Below are 22,664 nucleotides of genomic sequence, written 5' to 3'. Positions count from 1 at the left end.
AAAAAAAAAAAAAACCTACAGATCACCACAATGTCTTGCTTTATTACAGACCCTAGAGTGGATGAACCCCTATACCATAGAGGTTAATATATATATATAAAATAAAAAATGACTATACTAGTGCTCCTTGTTTAAATATAAATGAAACAGTGGTTATGTGGAGGGCAATACACATTTTGTCTTTTTTAAAAAGAAAGGTCAAGTGACATTCAAACATGTAAGGTTTAGATTAAGAAAAATTAACTACTATAGGGAACACATCTCAGTCACCTTCCTAGGCATTCAGGCTTCAAGATGAAGAGGAAAGCAGTGATTAAAGCTGTTAGGAAGCCACCTTCCTGGCTAAAACATTAAACTCTTTCTACTTTAAGCATCAACTGATTAAATCAAAATCCCTAAGTCTGTCCATCACTAAAAATTGGATTGCCAGCTAAGTAGCAGAGTGCCCCTGCTTGCATTGTTTTAACATGTAGGTAAAGTTGTCTCTGTGACACTCAGTGTGCTGTTGCCAGCTACCAAGACAGGCAGTTCATAAAGTACTGCTTTGTTTATATTACTCCTCAGAGTACACTAACACAAGGCCTTAACAATTCTAACCTTTCCATTTACTTTATAATCTTACTTGAGAAGCAGTCTAACAAATTGTCCCATCAAGTACATTAGAACTTGTACAAATGTATGAAGATGAAACCTACATGCAGCTATGTTAAGAGTAACAGGTCTCTGTCTCTCTCTATGACTGGGTATTATGGAGGCAGAATTGTTTTTTTTCTTTGGATTGGGGGTGCAAATTAGATTCATCCATTGGCAGTGCAGCCTAGAGGTTATAATGTTGAACTGAAAAGTACAATGCTGCTAATGAAATCTGTCAGATACACTACAGTTTACACAGCATTCAGAGAGTTAAGCGATGTTCATTTTGTGCTACACATCCCTGCTTGTAGATCACTGTATAAAATTGATATATAATAAGGCTGCTTAGAATGTTTTTCAAATGCAGCTTCAGTCTGTTTGGAAGGTTCTCAAAAAACTAGAGTACGCCATTAATCCTAAAACTTCTACAGAAACCCCTCTCTACACCACAAGTCACTGCTCAATTCTGCGCCCAAGCAGCACCAAGCCAAAATGCCAACCTTTTCAGGCTTCATAAATGTGGCACTGAAGCTAGTGAACAGCATCCAAAGCCACTCTAGACCAACAACCTTTGTTTCTGATACAATACATTTCAGGGTGAGCAGCAGGGCACATCACAGAATGGTTTCAACTGAGGTCACTTTTAAACCTAACTATTTTCACTTCATGTCAGTATTCTCTAACCTACCCCATCTCTCTCTCTGACCCCAGTTCAAACTAAAAGGAGGCCCAAAGCATACTTTCAAATCATATAAAGCCACCTATGAAATTCCCCATCTTCACAAGAGGCTCATTACACCTTTCACCAGTTTGTGGAAATAAAAAGCAACACACCACAAATGAGTTCTGTACTGAAAATGCATCACCCTTGCTCTTTCGTGCCATTATTCTGTAATCGTGCAACAGTGTGGTGGCAGCTCCTGTTTCATTATAACAAGGCTTATTAGCCCTTTGCAAGTGGGGCTGCACCAATTATACCAACATTAACCACTATACAGCCATAAAACCTCTCATTTCATCTTACTGTAGTAACGCTCATAAAACTGAACAGAAAAATGTGTTGACATAAACCCATTTACTTTGTACATTAAACAGTCACAGTTCTACTGACTCACTTGCACCTTTTCAGCTTGTCTTGTAGAAACTGTTTTGCTACGTCACTGCCCTTTTTAGTGTATACATTTTGTTTATACTAATTAATATTGCCAATTTTGACAATCCTAACGTAAACGCAATATGTACATCAGGAAGTGGCAAGAGAAACGTTTACTCTAAGAAAACCCAAGCAAACATGAGGACAGCATGCATACTCAAATCAAACAGTGATCAGGAAGAAGACCCCAAAAAAAAAAAAAAAAAAAAAATTGTCTCAAATTATATAGCTGTCATGTTATCAAAAGGCCATTAAAGTCTAAGCTATATTAAAACAAAACACTGCCAAAGTAATACCATTAGAAATATACATCACTTATGAACTTGGTGGGTTTACAGGTCACCACTTAGAAGGCTATCATCTGGTTTAGCAGCATAACTTAAAACTCCTATTAACAGAACCTTTGAGAAATGTACCATTTACATCAAGGGACAGGTGCAAGTATGCTGCTCTACAAATTACATCAGGCATACAGAGTAAAGCACATACAAAAACATGCAGTGGGAGCAGAGAGAAGATACCGAAAACAGGAGAAGATCAGCAGCAGGACAGGGAAAGGCATCATCAAATAAAGGAAGTGACATCAGAAGAAGGTTAAAGCCACCCTGATTGGCTGTTCATACACAGTAGCCTAGAGAAGAACATGTTGAACAGAGTGAGAAAAAAAAGACAAGTGATTAAATCAACAAGGAAAATGGCTTCTGCATGAACTTCGGTCTAAACCTGCATAAATTGGCTGAATGGGTGATTACAACAGAAGTGGCGTAATATGGTTTTGGAAAATCCAATCTTCTCTTAACTCTGATAAACAGTGAAAAGTCCAAAGAGAAAACAAAACACTACAATTTCCTAAAATATCTAGCAATGCACCGTCTCACATTGCATCCATCCATCCATCCATCTATCCTGGAACCAAATCTGAAAGGAACCACTACTCAGGATAGGATTCAACCAAAACAAGTCAGTTTTGAGTCACCAGTTAACCTCATACACAGATTTTCAATATACTTTTTATGCTTTTGGTACCCCACCCAAATTCTTACCTTCCCCAATGGTCACAGTGAATGGACTCTTGGGAATTTGTGCACCACCAAAGTTGATTATGATGGTATGGGGGCCCTCCTGCTTTGGCTTATAGGTGCAGCGATAGGTGCTGTTCCCTTTGTCCTCCACCTGACATTCAACGGTGTCCTTTTTGCCACTGGGATCAATAATCACTACTTCAACATCTCCTACCCCAGCACCTGAGACGGATTAGAGTGAAAGAAATGCTTTCTGATTAACTTGATCTCATGAAATACTAGGTAGCATTGTGCCCACATTTCAATAGGGCAACAAAAAAGGCAAAGGCAGACTGTTATATACCTGCAGTGAAGATTTCAAAGTAGGTAGTCTTGTTTGCAATGTTCCCACTAGGCTCAAGTCCTGGACCCTGGGCTGTCACCTTGCTAGCGTCTCCCTGGGCCATACTGACATCTACCTCAAATGGGCTTTTGGAAATGTGTTGCCCAGCAAACAGTACTGTCACCTTAATTGTGGAGAGTAATATGTTAAAGGACAAGAGACAACCAGAACTTAAGAAACAGGCAGAAGCTAAACCAAAACGTACCTTGTGCGGGCCTGTAACTTTGGGAATATAATAGACGGAATATGTTCTGTTCTTGTCATTATTGGCAGTGACCTTAGCCTAATAAAAAGTATGAAAATTTCAAACTGGATTAAAAACTATTCTGCAAACTATAAAGATTAACAAAGATAGTACAGCTGTTGTCAACTAGGAGGTCACTAATCTCTCATGATCCAAGTGAGAATACTACCTATAGACATGTATACGTTTTGAAATAATGGACTTTGAGCAATGTATAGTACGCTCTGTAATATGAGAAAAATAAGTGGTCTTCAAAAGGAATATCATTTGATACCTCCTCCTTGTGTCCTGCAGGATCCTCCACATACACCAACACCTCTCCTAGACCAGCACTGATGGTTTCCACTGTAAACTCCGCACGCTTCATTACCATGTTCCCAGTAGGTTCAATACCTAACAAGAAACACACACACACAGAAGACCAGTAAACATCAGGGGATTACCACAATTTCCTATTACAGAACAAGTCAGGCCTCTTCTTCAGGCAGGATCTGTAAAACGCTTTGTGGTTATCCATAATGTTAATGGTATGAATTATGTAAAATGAGGATTAACAAACAAGCAGCTTAAAGCCTTTCATATATCCTGTGCCAAAATAATTCTTGATGAAAACCAGAAAGAGAGATAGCATTATTCTAAACGTTTTATTTGAACTCAAGTATATGATGATCTCTTCACAAGCTTATGTTTAAAATATTGCAGTTTTAAAACCGAGATAAAAACCTAAACCACTGTGTCTAGCGAATCAGCTTCTGTTGCATCATTTTGGCACTTATCGAACGTGGTCTACAAAGCACTAGTAAAATTTTTCTCTCAATATATTTAGATCATAGACAATTGAACAACTGGACCAGCATCTAACAGTAAAAACTAAACATGGAAACTTGTTACATATGGTTTAAACAAAAGCAGCACTAAATAGATATAATGTAAATTTAATAAAATAGTTGAAATATTTATAATGCTCAAATCAAGTAATATTTAGTTCATCATATATTTCTGTTAGGAAATAAACATGTCAACTAAATCTATTGAAGGTAACCCGTTTTAAGTGGTTTTGTCTGAAAAATAATTAAAATCCTCTGTATAGACAGCCTGTGCTTTTAAAGAGGCTTCACTAATTATAAAACGTTTTAAAATAGAATATACCTATTATGCTGTGCTACCATATTCATTCATAATTGTATACTATTAAAATATGGAACTTACCATACAATAATTGAATGGTTTTGAATAGTAATGTAATCTGGAAACACCTAACCAGCACAAAAACATCTTAACATTGTTTATTTGCAGTATGCCAGGACAACATTATGAAGTATAATTCTTTTTTTTTTTTTTTAAATGTACAAAGACAACACCACCTTATGTTAAATTTATACACTATAACATTGTATATGTATACTGTGACAATCCATTTAGTATAACATGTTAAATATTTAATAAATTATTAAACTAAACCCTTCAGGACTATACAGGTTGTTACATGGTAGTGGTTACAACTATGATGGTCGTTTCTAAAAGTAGAATACAAAAATCCAAACTGTGCATGCTCAAAGATGAAACAAAGTCTTGAATAGCAGTTGTTCAGTTTTCTCATACAATTTAAAAACTTACCTGGGCCATAGGCACGGGCTTTCTTGGGGTTGAGCTTGGGGCGCAGGGGAGCACCTGGCTTTAGTTTGGCTTTAGGGAACTGAGATAAGTAGGTCATCACAGAGTGTTCGTCTACATTGGGGTCCACAATTTCTTCAGGGGTGATCACCTGATTAGGCAAGATAAAGCGAACCAAGTAAAGATTTAATCCATCCAGATTATACACATACACATGCATACAAATGATAGGTATCGGGATGAAATCCTTGGACCCATTGTCAGACCCTATGCTGGTGCAGCAAGTCCTGGTTTCCTCCTGGTGCATGACAATGCCTGGTCTCATTTGGCAAGAGTATGCAGGCAGTTCCTGGAGGATGAAGAAATTGATACCATTGACTGGCCCCCACGCTCGCCTCACCTAAATCCAATGGAACACCACTGGGACAGTATGTTTTGGTCCATCAGACGCCACCAGGTTGAGCTTCGGACTGTCCAGGTGCTCAGTGATGGATGGTGTCCTGAGGGATCTCCTACCAGATCTGAACCAGGGCATCATCTCATTAGGCATGCATACAAGAACATTTGAGTTGCTGCAATGAAATTTCGGCAAAATGGACTAGCCTGCCGCATCATTTTTTTCACTTTGATTTTCGTGGGTGTCATTGAATTCAGCCCTCTGGAAATGAAAATTATCAACCTACATCAAAAAATGTGGTATCCTTTTGTTGGTAACACATTACCCAGTCCATTTTATTATAGATATCCACATGAATTTCTTTCTCCCATTGAGATCTGATGTGTTTTCAAAGTGTTCTTAATTTTTTTGAGCAGTTTTCATTTTTTAAATTAAAAAAAATTACATTATGTCTTTCCATATACAAAAAAAAATTATTTCTCATAAGTTAATTTTTTCTCACTTTAAGGTTATGGGACATCCTTTTCCAATTGTGTTACAGGTGGTGAGTTAAGATACTTTCTGTTGAGCAAGATAAGACAGCATTGCTAGAAATGTAGTGCAATTTATCAATCACACTGTTTAGGTGTTCTTCCATTCTCTGATCCTGTCCCCCCCATTAAAGGGTCACCAGGAACAAGAGGCTCATGCCACTAACTGTAGGAAAGACACTGGTTCAATGTCAGTAGCTCTAATCCTTTCGCATATTTGCATATCCATCAACCTGCTTATCACATGTTCAAGGTCACAGGGGCTGAAGTTCATGCAAGCATCATCAAGGATAAAGTAGGAACCAACCATGGACAGGGCACAAGCCCACCGCATGGTACTTGTGCATATTCACACAAATATAACCGCCACGGGGTCAATTTGTGGTTGTCATTCAGCCTGACTTAACACTATTTTTGGTGGAACGCAGAACCTCATGTTGGACAAAAACTAGAATACCCAGAGAAGAATCCCAAAACACACACAAGGAGCACCTGTAAAGTCTACACAGACAGTGTCTAGCCCAGGTCTTGAATCCAGGACTCTGCATTTCTTTCCACAGGATTTTCTTGGGCGTTACAGACTGTGCACAATATAATCAAATGATGGCTCCTACAGCTTTGACGCACCATCATAATAGCACAGCTATTTTCCTTAAAATGGCTTCACACGTATAGCTTATGGTAAAACGTCAGTGGCCATGCCGTGTTGATATGTGGTGGGAAGAGATGAGGCTAAGCACCTGCATGAAGCATCCATGGTGAATGAAAATAAACATGGTTCCTGCCAGATAGTTGAGTGGTTAATTTAGTATTCCTGCTCTTGCATCATAATATTAAGACTAGCAGCACATCCTTACTGACAATGACTGGTTGATGTTTTAGACAGGCAGTTATATTAATACTAATAATGGTGTCACTGACCAAAAAACAGATGACAGAGTTAAAGATGCTAAGATTTGCATTGAGTGTGACGAGGATGGATAGGATTAGAAATGAGAACAGAGGATCAGCTCAAGTTGGATAGTTTGGAGACAAAGTCAGAGAGGTGAGACTGTGTTGATTTGGACATGTGCGGAGGAGAGATGCTGGGTATATTTGGAAAAGGATGTTAAAAATAGAGCTGCCAGGCAAGAGGAAAAGAGGAAGGCCTAAGAGGAGGTTTATGGATATGGTGAGAGAGGACATACAGGTGTGACAGAACAAGATGCAGAGGACAGAAAGATATAGAAGATGATCCACTGTGGCAACCCCTAACAGGAGCAGCCGAAAGAAGAAGTAGTAATACTAATAACCCACATTATTCCTCTTACACACACATTTCTGTCAGAGGACAGAAACCCACAGCGTGTCTGCACAAACTGATTAACAGGGCAGGAAACTCTACGTATATGCCCAACAGTCAGTATTCCGTTTTTTTAATTTGGCATCTAAAAATAACTGGCCTTGTATTACTGAGAACATGTATGTATACTATGGTGGGCTGTTCCATCAAGGGCTTTCGTGGGCTCTTAAGGCTGGTAAAAACAAAGGGTACTGAATATTTACTGCATCTCTTGCTATTGCACTTATTAGCAAATAGCAATTAGATTAATTAGCAAGTCTCTCCCTTCAGTTTTTCATTCTTACTATTGGAATAAGATGAATAGCTGTTGAGTAGAAGAGTCGTACAGCACTGCCGGGCTGCTTTAAGTCCCACAAGGCTAGATCATACTGCAGGTGAACAGTTTCCATGCTTTATAACATTTAAAACATCCTGACCTGTGGGATGCCCAGCCAGTCATCAGCCTGCTGCATGGCTTCACGAGCGTTGTCCACTGGTTTAGTCTGATCCCATGAATCCCAATCAGGACACAGGCCTGCCAAAAAATAAAATACAGGGTTATGAGCAGAGCTTTAAGAACCAGAGATCAAATTATATAATTCTTTTTGTGTGATGGCCGTATGAAAATTTTTTCTAACAGAGAAAGGCATACTGTTACTTATTATAAAAAAAGACTGAACCATTAAACATTCCCAATTAAAAAAAAAAAAAAAAAAATATGCATAAAAGATATTCATAGCACCCACAAAGAGCAGAATATCCCGGCCTAATCACACCAGCAGTTTAAGATTTTGGGACCTTAAAGGTGTTCATATGATGGGAAAAAACAGCCCAGCTGCCCAAAATTGTAATCTATTCTGCACAAAGACAAACTAACAATTCTCATGGGTTGTGTAAATCAAGACAATCGCCTTTGTCTACATTTCTTTATGGCCAAAGCACAACATCAAGTATTGTACAATCCCCGAAAATTCTTTGTGACCCCTAATTTATAAGTGGCAGTGCAGTTTTGAGTATTCACTGAAGTCTTAGCAAAATTTGAGTACACTTTGGATATACCTGGAGCACAGCTGTCCACGAGGGCCCCAAGTGCTCGGCCAGACTGCCAGTCCTTGCTGAAGTTGGTAATGGGCAGCTGCGGCAGCTTGTTCTGGATCCAGCCCAGAAGCCTTTGCTTTGGAGTCTGCTTCTTAACCTCCTCATCTTCTTCCTCATCCCACATTGGCATGGAAATGGAGTAATGCAAGATAAGGGTCCATATCAAGCCGAGGATCAGCTTCAGGTTCCCGTCTACTATGGCTTTAGAGTCTGAAAGGAAACGAGGACTGGCATCAGTGAGCAGTATTAAAGTTAAAAAAATGACATGCAAGCTTAAAACATTTCAATAAAGCCCCATATATAATCTATGATCAGATACTGTCTGGAATCCAGTAAAAAAAAAAAAAAAAAAAAAAAAAAAAAATACTGCACCTGAAAGGACTGCCAAGAATGCCAACCAAAGCCCAGAGTAGCTTTCCAAAGCACCACTCCTAACAAGCCCCAGGGCATCCTTACTAAAACAGATGCTTATCAAAATACTCATTCTGTTTTCCACAGATACGAGACGGCAACAAGAAATATTTATCAAGAGAATAATGAAAACAGCAGAATTTCAGTAGTCTAGCCAAACCAGCACTTAAAAAAGCAGGATTGCTTTTTCCTTCTTGTGCATACAGTATGTTTTGGCAGACTATGATTTTTCTATGAGCTGGGTCTATGTCTGATAACTCCTATTAGCAAAACTTTATTCTAAATTTCTTAATACTTTACTGTTCAAACACTATGTGAAGGCAACGGTCTTCCCTATTATAGTAAAAAAAAAAAAAAAAAAAGAATACAGTACATAAAACTTTTGACTAGCCAGATATAGTTCATGGTGCAGCAAAAGTTTACAGAAACACATTTTCTTACACCCGAGTAGTTCCTGTTGTAATTTTTTTAGGCTCAACTTTCTTGGAACACTCCTGTACAGTACTTGGAAGAGTGACTTTCCAATAGTGAAGTCTACTGTTAAAAGCCTGGACCACAATAACTAGTGTTTAAATTTTCTAACTTGACGCATGTCCAGCTTTTTGACTTCTGCCGAGAAGTCATGTTTTGGGCAATACACAGATAGGTGCTTCAACTCTAATTTTTTCCTGTGGTCTTCCGTGTCGCAGTGCAGAGATTCTAATAAAGTCCTGAAGCAGAATTCTTAATATGTCTAGAGAGGACAAGAGTAAAACGGAGTTAAGGTTGTCTTCCAGACTTAGACATCAAGAAGAATTTCCATCAGCATTCCTCTACATCTTAGGACATTCAAGTTTATATTTTACCACTAGTGATGGACAATAATATAGTTAAAACATAAAATCTAGCAGCTTCCTTCTTCACTGTATCAGAGATTAAATGCTAATGTACATTGCAGAGCAAACCATGATAAAATGATAAGCGGTCACAGCAAGCTGTGCAAAGTCAATAGATCATTTTACTTTGATGCTTTGCTGAAATAGTGAGTTTTACTTGTCATCCTGTTCTTAAAATTAAGAGGCTCTGCATGGAAGATATGTTGACACGCATTCAAACTGCAGGATTATTTCTCTTCTCATCCAGCTCCAAAAGGGAGTAGGATCAAAAGAGGGTTAAAGGAAAAAAAACTTCATGATGAAGAACAGGCAACCCAGGATATCAGCTTCATATCCGACAGTATTCTGTGGGGGCCACAAGCACCTACACACACTGCAGACACTCTTCAAACCTACATTATCTTATCAGCCAGCTCTCAGCCCTGGAATTCAAAAAGAATTCTACTGTTCACGTTCCTGCAGAAGCCGCTTTCATAAGCCAAATGTCTGACCACTGCAAAGCATCTTGCAAGTCTATATTCAGTATACTTGTGCCCTTGCCACTTTACCAGTTTCCTGAACAATAACAGCAGAAGCAGTGTAGACTGGCCAGGTACATTTATGGTGCCACCTTATACTGATCTAACCCATTTCTTGGGTACAGGCTAGCTCTTCTTGGTGGTCATCAGATGCACACAGATGTCATACTGTGATATTAACTTGTGAGCAGCTAATGAGAATGTGCAGAATGTAGCATATTATTTCAATAACTGGTTAAAAAAAAAAAAAAAAAATAAGTAAAACAATTGTGCTGCCAATGCAGATATTTCATTCAGAATTACAATAAGATGCACATGGCTAGGTGATCACAATGGATGGATTTGTATATCTTGTGCTAATCAGCATACTTGGATAACAACATCAAAATACAGATTAATGCAGAGCATTAAAATGCACAGAGCAAAAAGTGCCAAATGTGTCGGTTTACTGCTGACTCCTAAATATCAGAAAGAACTGCTCTCACAATGTTGGGTATTGGAAATGCAGTCTGAAATAGTGAGCCATGACATCTTTCCGTAGTCTATTACTGTCCCCTTTATGATGATCACCAGTTCATTCATTTACTGAGCTTCATCGGCTCACTCTGGGCTGCAGGGAGTCAGAACTCATCCCGACATCATTGACTTCACAATGGAAACCAGCCCCAGATAGAATTGGATAATGATGTTAAATCATCAAAATTTCACCAAGTTCCTTTAACTTCTAGTTCTTTGTACAGGGCTGTATCCTTAACTAGCCTATGTCTTAAGCTGGTTAGGTGCAGCAAGTATATAATCAGCAAAGAAAAAAAAAAGTAAGGCTTAAAACTCGAGGACTGGCAGCAGAGAAGAAGCTATGAAATAAAGCTACTTCATCAGCATCTGAATACAAAATTCAAAACTATTATACATATTAAAAGTACAGAAATTTTAAACATTTATTAGCACAAATGTAAAACACGGTCATGGAACATTCTTATAAATAACCTCCTTTGCTGGGCTCTTAAAGGAAGGTTACCCAATTCCATCCTTAGCCTGCTTTAATCAGGGTAGACCCAAGCAGAAATTAAGACAAACTGGCCCAAGAAAATGGTAAAGCTCTCGGCAACCACTCTTGGCACACATGGCTTGATACCTTTCCTCTACTACAAAATCAAAAGCTTCACCAGTTGCCCTAGTGAAGCAAATACATGTATACATATATTCAATGGATAACAGTACCAGCTGCAAGCAAATCTCTTCCAAAATTCTGCCTTTTACCTAACCCATTAAAAGAAAAAAATATATATTTATTTATGAAGACTATTGAGTAGAGGTGGGGAAGGGAAGCAGCAGTGAGCCACAAGATCCCTTGTCTCATACTTGTCAGAGGACCAATCCAGCAAAGAAGCAATCATGTTTCAGCCTTTAAGCTTATTACAGACTTGGCAGAAAAACCAAGGCAGAACAGAGGTGGCCAAACTGATGGGAAAAGAGCGCCTCAGCTACAGAAGGGTGTGCCTTCCAGCTGTGAGTCACGCACTGCCAAGTACAGGATTAGGCCTGTCAGCAATTCTTTTTCTAAGACATAAAACTTATATGAAAGTTTAATTTTTAAAATGGGGGGCTATCTCTTGTTTGGGAAGAGGTGGTGCTTAGAGGAAGAGCATAATAGAGATTTAAAACTATTTTTACATATACTTGTGTGTGGATATTTATTCATATGCAAATACACAAAGTACTATATATCCAGACAGTTATTTTATCTTATCTTGATTAAGCATCCATTGCTGAACCCACTTAATCCAGTTCACTTTGGCCCATGGGTTAGAACTCACCCAGTCAGGACAAGCAACAATAAAAATCTGCACAGGGTACCCGTCCATTAGACCATACAGTCACTGGGCGCAATAACACTTAGAAAGAGGAAGGTCATGGTATATCAAGAAACCATATATGGGGACAACTCACAAAAACATTGCCCATTCTTATATCTAGCAGTTGGATGTCTGAGGCAGCAGAGGCAAATTTGTGACACGAGGCAACCAACACCAAACAAACATACATTAGGAATCAGAGGATACCATAATACTAGTACACAAGCGGCAATAGCAGATAGCTATGAATCAAAAAGCACCTACCATGCCTTATCGTAACTTTGGCCCAAGGAGAAAATGAGTACTCACTCTCTCCAAGTTAAGGCTTTTCAGCAGACCATCTCTGTTGAGCATGCAATACATGATCAAATGGAACAACATGCAAGCCTGAATAGAAGCCAAGAAATGTTTCCTACACTGTAGATGCTAGCTGGAAAGTGCTACGTGTCAGGATAAAGTATTTACAGCCAATAATCAACAGCACTGGCCTGACCTCTCTACATTTCTTACACACTACACAGTCAGCTGCATGCACAATCAAAACTCTCATTTTATTCACCCATTTCTCATTTGTTAAAAGCTACTTTATTGCAGTAGGGGAGACTTGGCTGACGTTTCTATTACATTATATGAAGAGGAGAAATGTAGTATGCTTCACATAGTAGTGGTCATGGGCCTTTTAATCTTAGGAAAAGACTGATATCCACTAGCAATAAATTGGCTGGCAGACAAGTATCTGAAAGTGAGATGAAGTGGACATTGTCAAAGTAAAAACTAAAGAAAAATTCCATCCAGCTTTTTAAAATTAAAACAATTAGCTTAATGTCCCTCTCCTAATGATTAAATTACACTTAAATGACAAAGCTTTAAGACATTAAATCAACAGAACCTACTGAATAGTAACTAACAAAAAAAAGCGCCCAAACCCCAATGTCCTATACATCAAATCACACTCTTTGTACTATTGCCAATTGAAAGGAACAACAGCAGCCTTACAGTACATAAGGCCATTTTTTTTCCACTGACCCAAGAGCCAGCAAGGGACAGATGCCCTGGTTCCAGGTTCATTACAGCCAAGCGGCCTGTACAACAGTGACCCAATTTTTCAAATGTGTACTACACAAAGCCAATTATCGAAATACATAAATAAAACCCCACATACCACCAGGTTAAGTAGCTAAAAACCACACCCATAGACCCAGTGTTTCCAATAGTCATGTCATCTGCATGATAAAGACAAGCCAAATCCAATTACTGAATGGAAAAGTGACCTTTAACAAAGCAACATCAATTATGCCCACTGCATAGGATGTACTGAAACATCAGCAAGACCCCACACAAATGCATCTGGTTTGCAAATCCATAAAAGTCATCATGGCTAAGTGGCAATCTTCACTTCGATCTTTATTCTGCCGATTTCAGCAGCTCAAAGCATATCTGGTTTAGGGTCTTGCAACAATTTTGAATGGTGCACTTGATAAAGGAAGGTTTCAACCTTTTCACAAAACACTGGTGTAAGAGTCTGTTCAACTTAGAGGCCAACTTGGACCAAGACTTGATAGCTTAATGTGAATTAAATGTGCAAATGTGTGGTCCATGAATGAAACCTGTGACTTTTTAATCAATTAAGACTATCCTGGCAGCTTTGGGCACAACTAAGGAACGACTCCAGGATGGGGTGTCAGTCCACTGCCCAGACACACCAACGCCAACATACATGGCTACTTTAGTGACCAACAAAAGAATTCTAATCTAGATCCTTGATCCATTAGAGCAGGGGTCTCCAATCACAGTCCTGGAGGGCTGCAGTGGCTGCAGGTTTTTGGTCCAACCCAGTTGCTTAATAAGAAGCACTAGTTGCTCAAGTAACACTTCTGCTTCACTTTAGTGAATTAGGATTTGGAATGCTTATTGCTTATTTTCATCTTAAACAGCTGTATTCATTCAGTTTTTAATGGATCCTAATTAGCAATAACATGCGAATGACAAAAGAGACCAGCATTTCTCCATTTGGCTTGTTACCATTTATGCCAATGTGTATTTATCTTGCATTATTTGGTTTAATTAAATACTTGAAAGGAAAGTAAAGAGAAAAAAGTGAATGATTGAGAATTGCTTGTCCATTTTAGCCTTCAAATCATTTGGATGATATCCTTAGATTGGGGAAGAAAGTCTAGGATATGAGAATGACCTAACATAGCAGAGTTAAAGCACTAACAAGCCATGAAATTAAATTATTGGCAGAACTGCTTTCTAATTAAGCAACCGGGTTAGAACAAAAACCTGCAGCCACTGCAGCCCTTCAGGACTGTGATTGGAGACCCCTGCATTAGAGTATTATCAGATACCGAGCTCCAGAATAACTTATTGTGTTGCTGCCCCAAACCATTACAAATAAGGACTGCTTTCAAATGAGGCCACAGTGCATTTCAACAAACTAAAATGAACCTTTCAAGTCTAAAGACCCTCATAAATTTCCCAATTTTTCCAGTATGAATGAACTTAACCTTTGTTTCTTTTTGCAGACTGCACATTGATGCATCTCTTTCCAACATCTGTGGTAATAAAAACACCTTGAATAACTAAGAATTTGTTTATTCATTAGTTTAGTGTGTTAGTTTAGAACTGAAAGTTCAGGCTCTTGGCAGTCTGTGCCATGTGCATTATATTACTTTGTCCTCCACACACAATCTGCATGGGCTGCACGCCTTATTGAAATTACCGATGATCTTGAGTAAATCCAAACAGATCAAACACTGGCCGAGGTTCTTCTGTACAGTTTCAAAATACTGGCAATGGCAGTGGCAGGCTGGCAGAGAACTCTGGTAGCACGCTTTAAAATATTTTTTGTCATATCATGGATTGCTTAACTTCCATCTTTAGTACCAAGCTTAACTTCTGCAAGGTAGAAAAAGTTATTCCAAATTCAGAGGTAGAGCATTGCAAAGGCCAAAGGGGAAGAAACCTATCAATGTACTTCCCAATGCATACTATTCATTTTCACCCATCCATCCATTTTCCAACCCGCTGAATCCGAACACAGGGTCACGGGGGTCTGCTGGAGCCAATCCCAGCCAACACAGGGCACAAGGCAGGGAACCAATCCTGGGCAGGGTGCCAACCCACCGCAGGACACACACACACAAACACACCCACACACCAAGCACACACTAGGGCCAATTTAGAATCGCCAATCCACCTAACCTGCAGGTCTTTGGACTGTGGGAGGAAACTGGAGCGCCCGGAGGAAACCCACGCAGACACGGGGAGAACATGCAAACTCCACGCAGGGAGGACCCGGGAAGCGAACCCGGGTCGCTTAACTGTGAGGCAGCAGTGCTACCACTGCGCCACCGTGCCACCCACTATTCATTTTAAAAAGTAATAAAATTACTCCAGCTTACTTTCCAGTCCAACTATATCCAAAGACAGCAATGCACTCCTCATCAGTTACTTACTTATGAGATCCTAAACTGAGCCACTTAACCTGAACATGCGAAGTTCTAGCACTGGATTCACAAGTCACCTGGTATTAAGGTGTCCATTTTTAGTCATTTTTCATTCCAAACATTCATTTCCAAGATCCTTTTGACTCAAATTGAACAAATGCATACAAGATTATCGTTTAAAAAACTGACTTTCCTGTATTCAACTTGTGACAGTCATCTCCCTCTTACCCAGTCTCTTTTGGGGTATTTTCTTATTGTCTTTACAAAGCAGTTAACAATAAAACACAAATTACTCTATAAACTTACTTAGAAGCTGGACACGGTTATATAAATAATTTCGAGACTACTCGCATTCAGAAGGGCACCACAGAAGTGTGTGTAATGGACTAACAACACTATTAAGTGGAATTCCAGGAAAGTAGCTACTGTACTTCATCATTTATTCCTCCATTATTCTGCGCTTAGATATGTTAACATCAATTTTACACTTGTATATAAAGTGAAAACTGGGAGCAGGAATACTGAAGAGGAAAGGCTTTTTTAGTCACTGTATTCTAAAAAAATTAAAGCTCTCAAAAAAACATGACCATGCTCTCCCACTACCCAAGTAATTTTCTGTACCTACATATTACATTACAGAGTCACAAGAGACAACTGTATATTCTAGCAGCATTCATTGTACTGTAAAAGACCAACACTGGATACCATCCATCCATCCATTTTCCAACCCGCTGAATCCGAACACAGGGTCACGGGGGTCTGCCGGAGCCAATCCCAGCCAACACAGGGCACAAGGCAGGAACCAATCCCGGGCAGGGTGCCAATCCACCGTAGTCACACTGGATACCACAAAGCCTTTTCACAAATATATGCTGCCATATGCCTGCATGCACTTCAGTTTAATATTTGACAGACGGCTTCTAGTAGAAAGTTTTAGTTTGGAGGTTTGGTCTTTAGCATCCACTCAGGTTTTATTGGCTGGCTACACTTTACTCTTAATGAATTAGCTCAACAATTAAAACTCAAAAGTATAAAACCAGTTTGGAAACACCATCAATGTTTTGTGTCCTTTTGTTGATTTGCCAAGATTTGATTCAGAGATCTGTATTCAATGGTGAGACAGAATACTATTTTTATCTGATGCAATGGTGTTGCTGAAGACCATAAAATGTCAATTAAGGTGAAGGCAAAATTTCATCTAAGGAATGTGTGAACATGGATACACACTAGATTTATGAAATGGTCAAGTGGGCATGTGGTGTATAAAAGCAAACTGTTGTTTCTGATTAAGGGAACTTAATACACAGACCTTCTATCAATGTATCATCTGCTGAAATACTATTGGGTACAGGGCAAGGCAAAACCACTTACCAAGTATATCTTTTTAAAAAATCATTCAACTACTTCTGCCACTACGTTAGTTACATCAGAGTGGAGAGGGTAGTGCCCCACTGCCACTCACTGGAGGGCAGAGCACAGATGCCAAGAAAAGAACATGCAATGTAAATATTTGCTGCGAAGGGTGTTGCATGCATCTCTTAGGGAGAGCCTATGAAAACAAAATGGAGTAGGAAGGAGAGAGAAAAAAAATTTTAAAAAACCCACACACAGCTCACAGTGTTACAAGTTTAGCCATCTTAAAAGGACATCGATGGGATAGCAAAAACCATGCTGTCCAGTTCCACCACTGCATGCTCAACATATATAATCAATTCCCCTAAATTACAATGTATGGTTAGGCCACCAATAGCTTTTTAGTAGCATATAAAAAACACCACTTTCCAAATACAGCATTGGTTTTTAAATTGTGCAATTAGTTAACGAACATCAAACAAGTTTAATACAGCCTTGCTATTATGGACGGCCGAGAGAGATGGAGCGCTGTAAGAGAGAATAACCCCAGTTAAAGTAAGAAGCCTACATATGTTAGCAATGAAACACTGACATCAAAATAAAAGGAAAAGCATTGAAATGTGCCATTCCTGCAAAGCACTCTGGGTGACTCAATGAGAGCAGGAAGTCGACATGCTGGCAATGACTAGATATAACGTTTAACCAAATCTTCTGAATAAAGGATACCACAAAGACCAAAATTAAGCCATGTGCTTGGTCCGTTAAACTGCAGTTTCAAAAAAACTACACTTAAGCTAGAAACATGAACCTTTCTAAAAACCTGATCCAGAGATCAACAAGCTCACTTTTTAACCACAGCTTTATAGCAATTTGGCTTACCACAGACTCCCTGCATAGACTTCACAGTAAAGTTGCTTTATACAGTGGACTTCACTTAACATGGGTTAAAAAAGTCTCATTATACAAAATCACTCCAGTAGAGGAGAACACCATAGTCAAAGCATACAATCATTAATTGCCAAGAAGGGACATCTGTAAAAGGATCGAATTTCATAGCACACTCTTTGAAATGACTCCCAGTACAAAAGGAAACATCTGTGACATTAAATGTATACTGTAATACTGTTGTGCAAGGATAAGAGTAGCAGTCCTGCATAACTGCCTGTATGAAACTAAGGGTTAACAGCAAGTGTGTTGGATTTTAAATTACAACACTTCCAGTTCAACTTCACTCGGTGTGCAGACCTGAGCAGATCATTTAAGAGGGCAGTAATCCAGATGTAGGAGATATGGAACAATTTACAGAACAGTTAAGTACAGAAAAGCTCTGGATTAGAGGTTCTCTCCGCCCCCCAACATGTACTGTATATAACTCAAGAGTATACAGTGAAATATAGCTCAGTGATCAGCCTGTATTGTGGAAATAAATTAAAAGTATATATTAAAAAGAGAATATCATAGAGGTATAATTTCTAAATAATTAATAGTTGTAAAATAGTCTTTTTTTTTTGAGGAATGCCTGGCAAGATGACAGTTATTTTCATAGCCTAGGAAATTAAGTATTTTTGTTCTTAAATTGAGGCAATGCTGCTATATGTTAACTGTTTAAACTGGCTGCTGAAACAGTGAGAGGAGACTGTCATAACAGCTGCTTGGTAGTGCACCTTAAGGCATAGAGGTTCTGTAGGGATGGTACACATATCCTCATGATCTACTCTACAGCACTGTGGTATTTTGAGCCATTTCTATACCAGGCAGTGACACATTAAATACAAAACTGCCAAATGGGTAGATTCACAGAACTTATGATAGTATAGTATGGTACGTCTCTTTTGATTAAAAAAGAAAAAACTTCTTTCCCTCCTTCACTGCATCCTAATACACATTTGTATTTTCATTGTCCTTCTGCCAAGAATTTATTTCCTTCATGGACATCCTTTACTTCACTGGTACAAAGCAGAGAGTTTTCTGTGAGCAAGGTTCAACATTTTTGCATAACCTCCCTGGTTCCCATTTACATGTAGCAGTTAAAACATCTTAAAAAAAAAAAAAAAAAAAAATTTATAAGACCCCACAACGATATTCAATTTTTAAAGGCTAACAAATACAAATTTGAAGCAAGGCTTCCATTTTGTTTCTTGGGTTTACACACCACAGAGCTGCACTTCCAAATTATACATGTTATCATGTAACTGGCAAGCACCTGGTGCAACAGAGAACCATCTCAGTATTCAGTCACGAAGACTACAATTAGATTAAAAATAGCATGTCCATTTTCCAACTTACTTCTCTAGTTCAGGGTTGAGGCTACCTATCCCTTAAGCACTGGGCAAGAGATAGGAAATAACTCCAGACAGAGCACCAACCAACTGAACAGCAAGCAGACTCGCACACAAACTCACCCTAGGCCACTGGCACCTAAATATTAGCCTCCATTAAAGTTCTCCCCATCTCACATGCTCTGGGAAAAGACACCATTAGAGAAAATGTAGAAAGGTTGAATTTAAAGGGAGGAAAAAAACCAAACAACTGTTTTTACTTTATTCACTATTTTTTAAATCTCAAATGTGGGTTGTATATCAGAATTCTAGTAATACACTCGTATAAACAATTATTGATATGCTTTAAGCATACTGGTAGAAATCACAGCTTAACTGCCAAAAAGTAAGATGTGACACCTTTTCAGAAGTCATTGCTTATTCCTTAACAAAGGCCACAAAAAACATGGAACTTAAATATGAGCCACATCAACAAAAAAAAGGGTACATATGTATTTAAATAGTTACCCACATTAGTGGTCATAAAAAGTAGTCATCTAAAAGGGAAAACAAGAAAGGATAAGGTCCAAAGTTTGGACTGGTAAAACCTGAACATGAGAAAGAACTGAGGTGACAAAGGCTGTGCCCTGAAACTTAAAGTACAGGAGCTATGAAAATCTCACTTCCTACTTTCATCTTTCTATGGTGATTTGGGAGTTTCAGCCTGCAAAAAGGCAAGATTTTTTAAAATGCAGTTTTAAGCAAAAAAATGACACTTAAAAAATACCTGGGGATGAGGTGGGCGAGGGATTATATGTATTAAAGAAAAAAAAAAATCCATCCTTTCTGGAAAGTGGTTAATCCTGCCACATAGAATCAAAATCTCGGTTTCACTTGGGGGTGTTGTAATGTAATACTGAAATTTCCAATAATGGAACTATAACTGAAATACTCTGCATTTGCTGCGAGAATCAAATGAACAAAGGCTTTATGTTCTTCCAAACATAAAACATGCTGCTGTATAACAAGCCTTCTTTATAAGTTCTCTTCATTCGGCATTTTGAGAATTCACCCAAAAAAACATAATGAGTTTTCCACATGGACTCGTATGCTACATTACACTTAGTCGGGCCGCACACCTCGGCAGACCGAGTCTGCGGTCAGCACAAAAGCAGAGTTGCAGAAGCGTTTGGCCTCCGCCTTACTCCCCAATACCTCCTCAAGTTTGCTGCTCTCTCTTGTGCATACCACAAGCCTCTCTGCCCCTCACTCAAACACAGCCTTTCCAGAGATTTTAGCCTTATAAGGACAGGAGATACTCTGGTTGGTAGAGCTCCGACACTAAGCTCAAGCTGCTGCAGCCTCAAATTACAGGAAGACATGGATAGTGGTAGAAAGAACCCACTGGAGTGGGGGAGTTGAGGGGAGGGAGGCGGGGTAAGGAAATTAGAAGAAGCACTGGTGTTTGACACAGGAGGATCAGAGAGGAGTCAATGAAAGGCATAAATGGTGCAAGCTAGCAAACACAGAAGGAAAAGAAGAGGTCATTATTCTGCTCCATCAAACCTAAAAAGTTATCCTGTTGCCTTTATTTTACCCAAAGTATTAATTACAGCCTTATATCCTGTAGATATAAAAATCAATCTATATTAACTAGTTGATTTGCATAGACAGGGTGCAAATAAACAATGTCTGTTGCAATGCACAACAATCTGAAAAGCTAAAGGAGCAAATACAGTAGTAGGCCCTTCCAATCAAACAGAACCTGGAATTTGCAAGTCACATACGATGAACAGGGTATATATTCTTATTCTGGTTATTAAAGCCAGAGATTAATTGGCATCTGTTACCTGAAAGACCCAGCAATTACCATGCCAGAGTTACGATTTCAGACTACAGCTGGCGAGGATAAGATTCACCATGCAGGATTAGACAAAGAAAACAGGGATGGGCACATAGATTTATCTGAAGGTGGTGTTAATCAGTAGACATTCTGGAGATTTTTAGAATCATACTAACCAAAAATTAAAGAATTAGGACCTGTGTCACCAATATGACTTTAGATGCATGCCCTACTCAAACAGTATTATTTTGACAAATTCAGTACAATACCCCAGTCTTCAACTAGCAAGAAAATGTTTACAAAAAGTTACTATTTGCAACAGGGAAAAAAAAAAAAAAAAATCAGTAATCCTTTCCTGTTTAAATATACCACAACTGGCATGAATATCTACACTAAATCACTTCTGGGTCAGGAGCATTTTAAGCTAACCACCCTACTCTACCCACCTTGTTATGAGCATCATGTTATAGTCTATTTCAAGATACCAAAAATATATGCAATCTGACAGGAAGGGTGTGGATTCTGAGTACATAGACCTGCCTTGCACCTTGTGCTTTGTACACTTGTTAGCTATAAAATAATTCTGAACCTTTAGTCAAAACATCTGTGGTTGCTGCTTATTGTATTTGAGTGAAGTATGACTCCAAATCAATGACAGGAAAGAAACAAGTTTCTGTGTCCAGGAAGTTCTATTTTATTAGTGCCCTTCACAAGGAGTACCACTTTATAGACATTTTAAGTCAAAAGGTAGATAGATGGGTAAAAGATTAAAAATAAAGAAATACCCTTGGCACAGATGAACACTAGAAATGGGGTGTAACAGTATGGTACAAGACTCCACATCCTCATGTGCTCTGTGAAGTGCAAACACCAGCAATGGCAAAAAGGACTTATTGCATACAGCAGCTATTGCACAAAAATCAGATCATTTCCTATAAAGGGGGGTGTCTAGGCACAAAATCGCGTGCTTGTGGTTTACATGGCTGCCCACATGATGCCATGTGTGCTTTCTGTTCATCTCATCTGAAACCGCTATAAGGTGCCAGCTATCAGAATTCAAGATCTTACCAGGGGATTTCTGAAAACTGTTAAAAAGGAGAGGGGAAAAAAAAAAAAAAAACAAAAAAAAGTCTGCAGCCCCAGCACACTGCACAACCAGGGATGCAACATAAGTGGGCTCCTCCACAGTTTGTCAGTTTAGACGTCTTTAGCACTGCCCAAGATTAGTTTATGGCTTACTCTTTTACAGTTTTTCTTTATACTTGAACATTTAATTACACCTACAGAAATGTATCCATGGTTTTGGACAGTGATGTATTTCAAGATTTTAGTCACTTCATCTTTTGTTCACAGTTATATGAAAGTGGACAGTTGAAGTATGAAAAAAGTTCCAAATATGGACTCCATAGAAACCAAATTCATAGGTACCAAAAAAAAACATGCATGCACTCAAATCATAGTCCACAAATTTATCAGAACTAAGAAACAGACAATATGTCAACTCCTTCAAATATGTAATAGAAAAAAAGGATTAAAAGTAAGGGCGGCACGGTGGCGCAGTGGTAGCGCTGCTGCCTCGCAGTGAGGAGACCCGGGTTCGCTTCCCAGGTCCTCCCTGCGCGAGTTTCCTCCGGGAGCTCCAGTTTCCTCCCACAGTCCAAAGACATGCAGGTTCTAAATTGGCCCTGGTGTGTACTTGGTGTGTGT

The 22,664-nt window shown here is 38.9% G+C and overlaps 1 protein-coding gene across 3 annotated transcripts in view; it reads right to left on the bottom strand.

Annotated features, from left to right (window-relative positions):
• flna (filamin A, alpha (actin binding protein 280)) overlaps positions 1 to 22,664 on the bottom strand; it is a 106,494-nt gene that overhangs the window by 34,518 nt on the left and 49,312 nt on the right. For all 3 annotated transcript variants that reach the window (XM_028813244.2, XM_028813246.2, XM_051934280.1), the window contains exons 3-9: positions 8,356 to 8,604; positions 7,734 to 7,831; positions 5,052 to 5,199; positions 3,709 to 3,827; positions 3,396 to 3,473; positions 3,152 to 3,314; positions 2,830 to 3,030 (exon numbers count right to left, since the gene is read on the bottom strand). In XM_028813244.2, the coding sequence (XP_028669077.1) occupies positions 2,830 to 3,030; positions 3,152 to 3,314; positions 3,396 to 3,473; positions 3,709 to 3,827; positions 5,052 to 5,199; positions 7,734 to 7,831; positions 8,356 to 8,604 (1,056 nt within the window). The remainder of the gene's footprint in view (positions 1 to 2,829; positions 3,031 to 3,151; positions 3,315 to 3,395; positions 3,474 to 3,708; positions 3,828 to 5,051; positions 5,200 to 7,733; positions 7,832 to 8,355; positions 8,605 to 22,664) is intronic.

The sequence above is a fragment of the Erpetoichthys calabaricus genome, chromosome 11 (genome assembly GCF_900747795.2).
Source record: "Erpetoichthys calabaricus chromosome 11, fErpCal1.3, whole genome shotgun sequence".
Classification (NCBI taxonomy): Eukaryota; Metazoa; Chordata; class Cladistia; order Polypteriformes; family Polypteridae; genus Erpetoichthys; species Erpetoichthys calabaricus.
The sequence above is the reverse complement of the archived record's forward strand: the minus strand, read 5'-3'. Positions and strand labels throughout refer to the sequence as shown.